The sequence below is a fragment of the Triticum urartu genome, chromosome 3, assembly GCF_003073215.2.
Source record: "Triticum urartu cultivar G1812 chromosome 3, Tu2.1, whole genome shotgun sequence".
Taxonomy (NCBI): domain Eukaryota; kingdom Viridiplantae; phylum Streptophyta; class Magnoliopsida; order Poales; family Poaceae; genus Triticum; species Triticum urartu.
Genome location: NC_053024.1, coordinates 650057223 through 650070794, shown reverse-complemented (window position 1 = coordinate 650070794; position 13572 = coordinate 650057223). Strand labels below are relative to the sequence as shown.

Genomic DNA, 13572 nt, shown 5'->3' with positions numbered 1-13572 from the left:
CGACTTGCTCTAATTTGAGCGCGCCGAGGCAGCGGCCGTGGCGGAAATGGGATAGCAGGGGGCCTCTTGGAGCTCAGTGGAGAGGCTGGGGAGGAGCTAGGAGGAAGGTGAGGCTGATGGTGAGGTCGGGAGGCCTTGGGGCCGGCTGAAATAGCTGGGGCGACAACGCCGTGGCCGGGGACCGCCATGTAGTCGTGGCCACGGCTCTGGCGTAACCGTGTACGTGTGCGCTCGCGAGCGGGCTTGGACGGCGACGTGAGAGAGTCAGAAGAGTCCCAGAGGAGCAGGGAGGGTCAGACGCGGGAGGGGCGAAGTCTGATAGGCCACAGTGCCGCGGTCGGGGCTGCCGTGGCGCGAGGAAGGAGAAAGAGGAGGGAGAGAGGTTCCAGGGTGACCGAACATACTCTGGATTAGAATAGGAAGAAAGTACTACGTGCTTGCTAATTTCTACAAATTGCAAGTCCTCATTATGATTCACTTTATGGGGAGAAATCTCTGACAAAGAAGGGATAACTGGATGAAATATGACGGCGACCTTACAATCTTTCAACGAACATAATAGATAAATGACTAAATCCCTAACAAAGAAGGGAATAACTGACAGAAATATTGACGATGATCTTGCAATCTTTGATATTTGAAAAAAAGGAGACTGGATACTGCCGTTCTACTCAACCTTGAACTGTACGTCTCATGAGTGCCCTACTACAGAACAAGAAACTCAGGCAGGGCACAGATCCTCACATCGCGGCGGCAAATCGGGCATGTCGTCGCCTTGCAGAACCACCTAAAAATGCACTGGCGGTGGAACACGTGCGGGCACCTCGGCGGCTGCACGACGGGCTCTCCCTCAAGTCCCTCCAAGCAGATCGGGCAGTTCTTGGGCTTATCACTGCTGCCCAACTCCCCCTCCCTACACGCCATCAGGAGAGCCTTTTCATCATGTATGAACTGTCGGTCCACCTCCATGACGAAGCAAAAGGTGAAGCCGTGGGTGGCGTTGTCACCGCACGCCGCGCGGACGATCTGCGGCACCACGTTCGAGGGTACGACGTCGTCCAACTCGTCGTCAGTGAGGCGGAGCACCCAGAGCTGGGGCATTCTCGCCAGCATCCTGCGGAGCGCCCAGCGGCAGGCACCGTCACTCTGGAGCACGGAAAGGTTTCTGACACCGAACTTCATGAAGCAACCGTTGCTTGCCCCGATATATGGCTGGTATATCACGGGCGGGGGCTGGCCGCTTCCGTGGAACACCAGGGACCGCTTCACATAGCACCTCACAGACACCGCAAATTGGCACTCAACGTCGGCGGGCCCGGGATCAACGGAGAACCACCTTGCGGTCGCCTCGACCCTGCGCATGACTAATAGGCCAGTGGTGGTGGCGGCGGCGTGATTCGACATCGCCGTCACTAGTTCACTACACCGGCTAGCAACCTGGGATCTGGAGTGACAAAGGTGCAGATGCTTGCGGATGGCGGTGTCGCTATTTATAGTCGACGGCCAGGCGGTGTGTGCGCGTACCGTGGCTACCAATCGAAGAGGCTTTGCGTGGGACATTCGAATTCTTGTTTGGAAAGGAATGCGATGCAAATATTTTTCTCCATTCCATGCGGGAAATATGAATTCTTTTTAGGAAACGAACGCGATGCAAATGTTTTCCTTTTTAGGAAATGAATGTGATGCAAATTTCCGTTTGACACGGAAAGGGTAAGAAGTAAAATGATTCTTTTTAGAAAATGAACGTGATGCAAATCTTCCGTTTGACACAGAAAGGGTAGGAAGTAAAATGATTCTTTTCAGGAAATGAACATGATGCAAATCTTTCGTTTGACACAGAAAGGGCAGGAAGTAAAATGATTCTTTTTAGGAAATGAACATGATGCAAATCTTCAGTTTGACACGGAAATGGTAGGAAGTAAAATGATTCTTTTTCAGAAACGAACGTCATACAATTCTATTTCTTCGTTTCAGGCCTTGCCTCTCCTTAAGCACAAGTTAATTTTTTTATGGGTATGTTAAATGTGGGCTAGCCGGAGATGCGGCTGCATGACATTCTTTGGGCCATCCATGATGGAAAAAATCATAGTAGAAGCAAGGGCGAGGAAAATATCGGGGAGTTCCCGGTTATAGTGGGTGGTCGGGGCCGAGCGATGTGTGTTTCTCTCGTACATATGCGCGTGTGTGCGAGGCATTGCGCTCTAACTGAATCCGAGCGAGGCGTTGGGCTCTAACTGAACTCGAGTGATTGCAATGCAGGCTACGCGTTACTGAACCCGAGCGATCGATCGATGGCTGTTAACTGAACCCGATTGATCGATTCCTTCGCTACTGCTGCTAACTGAAGCCGATCGAACCTGCTGCCTTTTGATGAACAGTGAGCGTTGTTGGGGGTGGATGAACAGTTCCCGGTGGGGGGTGAATGAACAGGACCCCGTGGTAGTAGAGGCTGTTGCCGCTGGATGAACAGGACCCTGTGTGTGGAGGGCTAGATGATCAGGACCTCGTGGAGGGCTGGTTGAACAGTAGCCGGTGGAGGACTGGTTGAATAGTAGCCGGTGGAGGGCTGGAGAAACAGTAGACCATGGAGGGGTGGTTGAACAGGACCCCATGAAGAGGGCTGGTTGAACAGTAGTCGGTGGAGGAGCGGTACATGCTGGATGAACAGGAGCCCATGGATGAACAGTCGTAGGTGAAGGCTGGAGGAGGTCGATGGTGGATGAACAGTAGCCCGTGGAGGCCGGAGGAGGTCGACGGTGGAGATGAAAAGTATCTCGTGGAGTCCCATTTTGCGGTACGCCACACCCCTCCCGATGAATAAGACCCCCGTTTCGACCGTAGCGCTCCAACACAAGTCTGTTTCCTCCGTTTTGCGCTACGCCACACCCCTCCCGATCAACAGGACCTCGTTTCGACCGTAGGAGGTCCAAGAGAATTCCATTTCCTCCGTTTTGCGGTACGCCAGACCCCTCCCGATGAATTTCGACCATGGCCGGTCGAACACAAGGCTGTTTCCTCCGTTCTGCGGTACGCCAGGCCTCGTTTCGATCGGCTATTCCGTCCAAGCCGGTTGGATCCCAATGAAAACCATGTATTCCGTTGCCTCCCGATGAACACGACGCATTCCATTGCCTCCCCATGAACAGGACGACGACACAGTTTCTCCGTTCCGACCCAGCCATGTACACGAGCCCTGGCCGTATGTATGCGCGAGTAGGCATTCGAGACCCCGCCCGTATGTATGTATGTAGCCGTGTTTACTTTATTGCACCCTGGCTGTATGTACGTGTACATGCTACGTGCGCGCCTCTGCTATGACATGTGCCCTTCCTTATACGGCCATGGTTCATCGCTGCAGCCTGCAGACAGACCGATCGTATGTACTTACAGGTTCGCGACCAGAATGACAACGCTACGTATGCTTCGATCAGGTGGGTCCCGACTGTCAGGCACTTCCTTGCTTGCGAAGATGTAGCTGGTGGGTCCCAGTAGTCAGGGGGCGAATCATTTTTTTGCCCGTAATATGGACGCACTTCCTTGCGTGCGAAGATGTAGCTGGTGGGTCCCAGCAGTCAAGGGGGATACGTTTTTTCGCGAAATACGGTGGCCCATCCGGTGGGTCCCTGCTATCAGGTGGAGGAATCATTATTTTTCGCGTAATAAGGAGGCACGGCCGTGGACCCAGCTGTCAGCCTCTCCATGTATAGTACTCTTTCGATGGAAGTCGTTCGTTGACCACATTGACCACGCCTCGCCGAGAGCACCAAGGAGGTGGACGACGGCGAGGCCTAGGAAGGAGACGACGCGGAGCTGGGGAAGATGCGGTAGTGGATGCCCACGCGGAGAGGAGTACGAGGGTTCACTGGTTCGGCTGCGATGTGAGGCTGCCGTCGCCGCATAATAACAGGGACGTGGGTGAGTAGAGGGATGGCCTAGCCAGTGGTGGGAGTAGTAGGGGGCGGTGAGGCCTCCACCGCAGCACAACCGTCCACGGAAGGCAGGAGCAGGCGGCACGACCGGCGCTGCTTTGGGCGGCTGGAGCAAGAAGACCAGAGGTTGGAGAATAACATCGTACGGTCACTGGATCTAGAATCATTCATATTGACTAAGTTGACAAATCCCTCCATCCACGTCAACTTAGTAGGCCCACAAGTCAGTCTACCATATGGTGGGTCCGAGCTAGCAGGGGGAGTATTCATTTTTTATGCGTAATAAGGAAGCACTTCCTTGCGTGCGAAGATATAGCTGGTGGGTCTGAGCTGACAGTGGGGGGGGACGTTTTTTCGTGAAATACAGAGGCCCTTTCGCTGGGTCCCAGCTGTCAGGTGGAGAAATCATTATTTTGCGCGTAATAAGGAGGCATTTCCTTGTGTGCCCCCCTACTGTCAGCCTCTTCCGTTTGGCTGATGTATGTTGACCTCGCCGCACCAAGAGCACAAACGCGGTGGACGAGGGCGAGGCCCAGGAAGGGAATGACACGGAGCGGGCGAAGCCACCACAGCGGATGCTCACGCTGAGGGGAGTACGAGCGCTGACTGGTCGGCTGTGGGGTGAGGCTGACGTCGCCGGAAAATAACAGGATGTGCGGGTGGGTAGATGGATGGTCTGGCGGCAGCACAGCCAACCACGGGAGGAGGGAGCAGGCAGTCCTGCCGGCGCTGGTCTGGGCGGCTGGAGCAGGAAGATCAGAGATTGAAGAAGCACGGCGGCCATTGGATGAACATCCAACAGTCACTGCTCGGTGGTGACTAAGTTGGCAAAACCTTGCGTGCGCATAAAAAAAATTCAGACAGTGTCATCGTCAACCTAGTAGGCCCAGAAGTCAGCCTGCAAATCTATAGAAAATAGCATACAGCCCATTTGCCATTATTTTCAATAATTTACATCTCATTTTCTAATTCTTAATGATATTTGAAGCCCATATTCTTTTTTTAGCATTACATACTATATATTCTAGGCACTGCAAAAAAATTCAACGAAACTTTGCATATTTCGTGGGGTCCAAACTCTTTTAATCACGAAATTTCAAGTCAAGTTAAAAATATTTTAAAAAAATTAATATCAAAATAAAATTCAAAATACAATTCTCCGCAGAAAAGAATGAAATTTAAAATCTTAGCTAGCAAGATGCCTGTGCATTGCATGGAACATGAAGATGCATTTGTATGAGTAGTTTATCTTGTGGGAGAAAAGACTATTTTAATGTAATTGCCAGTTGGCTTTGGTTTTTATAAGAGTAGAGAGTAGAGAAATCTAGAAAAAATGATATTTTAATGTAATTGCCGGTTGGCTTTGGTTTAAAAATTTACATCCCATTTCTTACGACTTATAGCCTATTTTTTGGGGAATCCCATTTCTTACTACTTACATCCCTCCTTATCTTGAAAGATTTGCAGCCCAGCAGGGCTGAGAAAAGCATGTAGGCCTCGGTTTTGGTATTCTCCAAAAAAAAGAACCGGACTAGCCATTTTCAGAAAGAAAAAAGATATCAACTGGGCTCATCATGTGCTTAAATAAAAGCGTAAGCGTGGGCTAGACGGGCTACAACCCCCACACAACGTGCAGTTGAGCTCCGTCTCTGAAACTAAAAAATAACTGGGCGAGCTGCTGGGTCCCTGGTGTTATCTTCTCATTGTGTAATTTTCTCGTTTATTGACTACATTGACAATGGCATGGGACCTAGTTGTCAAACAATTAGGAGGAAGTATTTTTTGGCTTGTAATAACGAGGCAACTGCTTGCGTAATGCAATGACCCTGGTGGGTCCCTACTGTCAGCCTCTCCACGTACAATCATCTCTTGATTCCTCTTGGTTGTTGACCATGTTGACAACGCCAGATGGCGGCGGGCACAACGAGCGAACCAAGGCGGAGAATGACGGCGAAGCCTCGGATGGGAACGAACATCAACCATGGAAGATGCGGCAGTGTAGTGGTAGGTCGATGGGAGTACGAGGGCAACAACATGCAACTCAAGCTTACAAACGGTAGAAAAAGCTTAAGGATTAATTTTTCATCAAAATTTTAGACAAAACCCAGATTGAACATGGCAGTAGCATCTAAGCCAACCACTTATTTTCGCAATCACAAACAAATGGATCGGTCTGATCCATAAAGTCAACATCTTGTTCAAAAATATATATTTCAGGATGACTACAACTTGTTGTAAATAGAAGCCGAGTACGTCTAGAAGCCCATTTGTCCACCTGGAACTTCTTTTTTGCTGTTCAACGTGTCCGTCCATGAGAAATCTCTTGCTGTAAAACTTAAGCCTCATGGACAATAGTAACCTCGCATTCAAAAGGATGAATGTGACAAAGCTTCTGTTTGCTTGGCTGGATGCATATATTTCCATCGTTATTGTCCCCAAACGAATGTCATGAGAATTGAGAAAATTCTGGTGCTTATTACGCCACCGATTGGTTATACGTTTTTCTCCATGTGGTCGCAGTACCTAAGTAGACATGAAGATTGAAAACAGTTAAGGTCTGAAAAAAGAGTATGTCGAAAGAGCGGCAGCTGAACGGTTAATTCTAGTACAATATATACGAGCTTTCTGTGTGCATGAAATCATCACTTCTATATATAAATTCTCCAAAGATCGAAAGCATCGCCACCAAGCTAATAATTATGTTCAGATCAAAACTAGACATTCCGATATATAAGATCTTGATAGAATCCAGCAGCATTGATAGGCTATCCATGGACGAACTCTTCATTGAGCATATAACATAATATTAGTACCCAAAGTGTACTCCAAGATGATATAAAACTTATGCGCACAAATGAAAAATGCAGCTTATGATTACAAATGTGTAGATGATAATATACAGTAACTGAAAAATTGAGATGCCAAACACCAACTTCTTGTGATCATTAAACGGATCACGAATTACACCCAAGGTCTCCAGTTTGGGCGCAGAGATGACAGTTATTTGCGAAGGTCTATAACAATTATCAAGGAGAAACTTTGAAGTGAAGGGGCATCTTCGATGATGAGCTGTCGTCCTTCAAAACAAATTCCAATGCTTTTAAGGTGAGGCGACTTTATTTGTAGACAACCGATAGGGATTTCTATTCCCAAAACAATGAGCAAGCGCTCCAGGGCAGGGAACTGGAGTGGATGATGCTGTGCAGGGAGGCCTCCGACAGATAAACCACCACAAGCGAAAGTTTTTTTTGTAGTGGGAGTCAAAGCATTTGTACCAGATTGTCTGGTAGGTGGCACCGGGTGAAGTGGTGGTGTGGAGAGAGGAGGTAAACCGCGAGATGGACAATGGTGGTGTGGGCACGAGTTCTTGGTGTGTTCGTGGTATGAAACTTTCGTGGTAATGGTAGAACTCAAACTGCTTGAGTTTTCTGAATTCAGGGGATGTCTGGTAAGTGTCCACCGTGCCGGGTATGGACAGCATGTAGCGTGTCGGGATGCAGAGGCATTGAACAGGGCCCTGCTGGTGAGAGGGGACGATGGCTCTGAGCAAATCAAATTCAGGAAGGACAGATATCTGACGACAGTCGAGATTGAGGGGCGCGGTGCACCATAGAGGGCGCCATCGAGTTGAGAGTACTTGTGTGCGGCAGCAATCCTTGGTGGGGAGAAGCGAGATGATCTCCTCAAGGATGACATCCGGGAGATCGCTGATGCGGTCCACCGAAGATTCTACCGGTTCCTCAGATCCGGGTGGGAGGGGGGGGGGCTCGCCGCTCCTGCCCGCGCTGCCGGGTGTGGGATATACAACCGGCGTCGCCGCTGGCGGGAGCCTCATCTTCTTGGCACTGGGGCCAGCCGACTCCATTTTCCTTGTGGGCGTTGCGCCGAGCTCACAGGTTTGAGCAGAGTAGCCACAGACGAGCCTAGTGGCAGTGCGAGTGAGGAAGAAGGGGGGCAGGGGTTTTCTGTAGGAGTGAAAGAAGAGGAGCATGTGTTTTCTGTATGAGTGAGGAACAAGGTGAGCGGGGGTTTTCTGGACGAGTGATGAAGTTGGGGAGCGGGGGGAGACGGAAGCGGGAGAGCGAGCTGCAGTATAAGTGGAAGCGAGGAGGAAGGAGGGTTTTTCTGGGATCGCCCCCTCTTCAAGAAATACGGGCTTCTCGTCGCGAAAAACCAAAACAAATGGGCTTTAAGATGGATAGGCTTTTGTATCGGCCCAGTCGGCTGCCCATGTTTCGTACTGGAGGGCCTTGTGCTAGAGGCAGCCCGAGACACTCTCCAGCTTATTGCCCATTCAAAAGAAAAAAAAGACGCCTCCAGCTTATGGCTACTCATCGGTAACCTTTTTCAACTTCGCATCCACCAAATTAGAGGATGCGGTACTGGATGTAGACACTCACATTGGTCGTGTAGCACGGCAAAGTGAGGTGTCAAATAACAGGCCTACAATATACTCCCTCTGTCCCAGAATATAAGAACGTTTTTGATACTATGCTAGTGTTAAAAACGTTCTTATATTTTGGGACAGAGGGAGTACTTACTAGATTGTGAAGGTTCACAGGCTAGTCAACATTCACATTAAACTAAGCTTCAGAAGATACGGTATGCATACTAACATTCATAAGAAGCATGTTTATGCATCTCAATGATTCACCATACTATAACCAATACAAAGCTATGAGAAGGTGTGGAAATAAAGAAAATCGGTTGGTACTTCTCTGAGCAAAGGGCCTCCCTGCGCACACATTAATTTCCTGGGCATGCTTGTTTCTTCTCAATGTTGCGAGCACTTTGAGCATGTTGGCAACTCCACAACTAGCTAGTTGCCTCATCTTGCAATTGGTGCCGACACATTTGCAGCAAACACATGAGGCAGTAGAGATGACTCAACATGAGTCCATATTGTGCGGTTCCCCTGAAATCATCATCATTGTCCTGAATCTGAAAAGATAGGAAAACAATAGCTATACTTAAACGGTGTTGCAAAAGAGTATCACATATCAATAGCTCGGCATGACAAAACACGATCATCTGGACGAAGGGGATACTGACCTGCCTGAGGAAGATTATATATAATTTCATAAGTCCTTGGTGGATTTCCACCTTCGGCTGCACTGCTTGTTTGCTCGTCCACACATGAAAGGATCGTTCCGCACTACAATCAACAAGTCAACGTACGAATAAGCTTATTTCATCTTGCGGTGGTCATTGTACCTAGTTACGAATGTAGGAATACCTAGAGCACCATCAGGTTATCTGGCAGCAGGTTGATGCAGCCATATAAATTTTGTGCGGTGCTACCAAAATTGAGGTTTGTATCCCTTCCCGTTATGAGAATTCTTCTTGAAGTTGGTAGAATGTGACGGCTTGTTCTTTGCATCAAACTTGCCTTTCCCCTAAGATTTGTTCTTGTTGTTTTGGGGCTGGTTGGGCTGGAAGTTCTTCTCGTGTACCATGTGGGCACTAGAAGCTCCCTCAGCGACCCCAGCACATGTGTCTTTTGCTCTCACCTTCTCTTCAAAATCAAGAGTGCTAATGAGATCCGAAACAGAAAACTCATGTCTCTTGTTTTCCAGAGAAGTAGAAAAATCGTTCCACGAAGGTGGAAGCTTGGCAATGATGGTCCCAGCAACAAATTTGTCTGACAACACACACTTAAAGTACTCAAGTTCCTTAGCGAGTGACTGTATCTCATGAGTCTGCTGAACAACACAACGCTCATCGGTCATCTTGTAGTCACAGAATTGCTCCATGACGTACAACTCGTTGCCAGCGCCCGAGGCCCCAAACGTGGCCTCGAGCGCAGACCACATGTCTTTGCCACTGTCAAACAACATATATGAATCCACAGTGGAATCGTCATGAACACTCAGCAGGGCGGCTTGAAGAGGGTATCCATGTTCTCAAAAGTTTCCTGCTGTGTAGGATTATGATCACCCTCAGGCTTACCCTTTGTCGGGGGGATGAACCCCAGGCATGCAACGGAATCCAGATCATTTTCAAAAACAAAGGGGCCAGCGTCACCCCTCGATCCGGCTCGCACCTGGCCGGGTCGCTCAACCCGGGCAGGCCCTGCGACCCGGCCGGGATTTGCAAACCGGCCAGCCTCCTCGACTCGGCCCCAACAACCAAGCTCAAGACTTCTTCAACAAGCCAGCACCGCTGTTGGTGTGTTCTCCAAACCCGGCCAAGGGTCAATAGCCGTCCCATCCCAGCCGTACGATGGGACGAGACTCCACCAACTGATGACCGAAGCCACAGTGCCCCACCCATGCCTCTGGTCAGCCGGACGAGGCAACAGTGCCCCCACCTACCCGCTGACCAGGGCCGGCGTGGCAACAGTACGCCCGACATCACCCATGACGCCGGCAAGCGGCAACCTGACGGAGCGCCGCTGTAGCCGAGTTGACTCGGCCTCACCCTGACGATTGAGAAGATGGCACACAGTGCCCCCTAGGTGAATGGGGCCCGCGCCCGGCGAACCCGGCGAGCCCTGACACCCGGTGGGTCCTAGCACCAGGTTCCCGGAGGCTGACAACCCGGCCCTACGGCCTTGTAACAGTACCTTTGTACCCCTGGGGATTTACCTATAAAACCCCCCAGGAGCCCTCATGCATACGGGCAAGTAAGCAAGCAATCCACCCACTCACACGTCTAGCAAGCAACACCCGGGGAGAGGGAGTAGCCTAAGCCTTGGCCCGACCTCCTTCTTCCTCCATACAACTCTAGGAGAAACTATGTACTGCTACGTATAAACCACACTCGGCAGGACTAGGGGTGTTATCTCTCTGGAGAGCCCTGAACCTGGGTATGTCTTGCGTCCCGCGCTTGCTCATGCCGACCTCGCCTCTGGAGCCCACCAGTGCCCTCGAGCCTCCTCCTGTCTTTAGCCATCCCTTGGCATCTTCCGTGCGCCCACCACGACGCCCTTAGTGGCATCATAGCAGTACATGATCTGAAACCAATATACTGCTCTTGTGCGTCACCTTTTATATTGCACCCCCTTAAAAGTAGGCGGCTTCAAAAGCGTAGCAAAACCACTCGGAGTAAATTGCCTATAATCAGGTTTTTGGATTGGATTGTTGAATATCTGAGCAATTTACTATGAGATTTAATTTGAATCAACAGTAAATAGATCATGACAACAACTGCAAAGATGAAAGTAATTATGCGGACTAAACTAGGAGGACAGAATCACATACTGTACAGCGGGAGCAGAACCGCTGTGGTTGATGTTGTCACTCATGTCATTGATGAAGAGGTTACTGAGGTTGGGGAAGAAGGTTGTCATTGAGGAAGTCATCGCTGGCAGTAGTCACAGGAGTGTGCTCCCCAAAAACCTGATCGCCCCTCTCCTGTACAAGATCACAAAAGGCGGGGTTCGGAGGACTGTTGTCCCTTCTCATGGTGCACGCCGAAAGGAGGGCTGGAGAAGAATTGCGTGGCGGCGCTAAGATCTGCAATGATGCAAAACCATATGATACAACAGCGGCTAGGGTAGAGCCTGTCAGGTCGGTCGTGTGAGTGAGACCAAGTATAATAGTAGGACTTTGGCCCAAACCCCACGTCCAAGTCAATAATAGCCCTACTATCCAAAAGAATCGGAAACGGCTGAGTAATTAAGGTGTCCATTAATTATTAATTAATGAATTAATAAATTTTCCGACCAACAAAAATATAGACCACGTGGATAGCTTTTGTCCTTGGACAGACTCATTCCCGAAGAGCGCGCATGTAGGTTTCCTATTATCATGCTCATGCAAATGCTAGAATAGATCACATTATAAAGTGGTGCAACTCACACTCACCTAGCAGTATGGGACTAAACTTTAGTCCCACTCACACCACACTTAGAGCATGGTTAATAGTATAGCCAACATCCGACTATATGAAGTTGACACATCATCTAGAACCAACCTAATAGCCAGCTAGTACAATAGTTAGTCCCTTTAGTATAATACTATATCATTAATAATGACCCCACCTTTTGTCTCACAAAGTATGTTGGAGCTCCTGCTACAACCGGCTACAAGTTTACAACCGGCTTCTCTTCTCTCTCCTCTTCTCTCTCCTTCAACTAAGCACACATACTATATTTAAATCCTTATAGCCTGCTTATGTCATCTAATTGTAGTACTTGCTCTAAAGTTACTCTCCATTGTGTAGTCTAAAATGCCAGGCGTGCAGCGGCCGGTGCCCTCGGTCTGCGCGCCGCTTCAACGGCGGAAGCAATGATAGGTTGCGTCGCCCTGATTTGCCATCAATGTGGAGCGGTGGGCTCAGCTGGCGCCGGGCAGGACACGGGCGCGGGAGGGGGGGGGGGTTGTTGGGCCAAGAAGGTGAGAAGCCAACTTGGGATCGGTCCGGACGGGGAAATATCATGTGCTCCCATACTCACTAGTAGTTTCATGCATATGACACTAGTCTATGTTACTAATCCCTCCTTTCCGGTGTATAGGGCTTATCTCAAAATCTTAGTTTTTCCATTTTATAAGGATCAATTTGGTTGTTCCCCATCACAATTTTAGATTTCAAGGTGCATTAAATAATTGCATGCAAGTATTAAGAGAAAATTGACCAATGCATGTACTTTATGCATGCATGCATTCCAATTAATACAATCGTAAACATAAATTTTTGAGGTAAACAAGAGCATTAATTGGGTGCTTTTGAAAATTACAAAAAGTACTCCACCACTCATCATCTACCTTGGTTGGTGAGATTTTCGAATTGAGCCCCATAAACCGGAAAGGAGGGAGTCCTATAAACTGGAAAGGAGGGAGTAGTACAGTAATGTTATGATGGCTTCATTTATTAGCTTGTAGACTCATCTTATCTTGGGAAACGCTATGATACGTCTCCGTCGTATATACTTTTCCAAACACTTTTGCCCTTGTTTTGGACTCTAACTTGCATGATTTGAATGGAACTAACCCGGATTGACGCTGTTTTCAGCAGAATTGCCATGGTGTTATTTATATGCAGAAACAAAAGTTCTCGGAATGACTGAAACTCCACGAAGCGTATTTTTGGAAATAATAAAAAATACTGGCAAAAGATCAAGGCCAGGGGGCCCACACCCTAGCCACGAGGGTGTGGGCACGCCCCCCTACCTCGTGGGCCCCAGGAGCTCCTCCGACCTCAACTCCAACTCTATATATTCACTTTCGGGGAGAAAAAAAATCAGAGAGAAGTATTCATCGCGTTTTATGATACGGAGCCACCCCAAGCCCTAAAACCTCTCGGGAGCGTTGATCCGGAGTCCTTTCGGGGCTCCAGAGAGGGGAATCTGTCGCCGTCGTCATCATCAACCATCCTCCATCACCAATTTCATGATGCTCACCGCCGTGCGTGAGTAATTCCATCGTAGGCTTGCTGGATAGTGATAGGTTGGATGAGATTTATCTTGTAATCAAGTTAGTTTTGTTAGGGTTTGATCCCTAGTATCCACTATGTTCTGAGATTGATATTGATATGACTTTGCTATGCTTAATGCTTGTCACTAGGGCCCGAGTTCCATGATTTCAGATCTGAACCTATTATGTTTTCATGAATATATGTGAGTTCTTGATCCTATCTTGCAAGTCTATAGTCACCTACTATGTGTTATGATTCGGCAACCCCGAAGTGACAATAATCGGGA

At 48.9% G+C, this 13572-nt stretch overlaps 1 protein-coding gene across 1 annotated transcript; it reads right to left on the bottom strand.

Annotated features, from left to right (window-relative positions):
- Nucleotides 1-705: 705 nt before the first annotated feature.
- LOC125547107 (RING-H2 finger protein ATL78-like) lies at nt 706-1404 on the bottom strand. Its single transcript, XM_048711116.1, has one exon. It carries the CDS (start codon nt 1402-1404, stop codon nt 706-708), a length of 699 nt encoding a protein of 232 aa, XP_048567073.1.
- Nucleotides 1405-13572: the final 12168 nt, after the last annotated feature.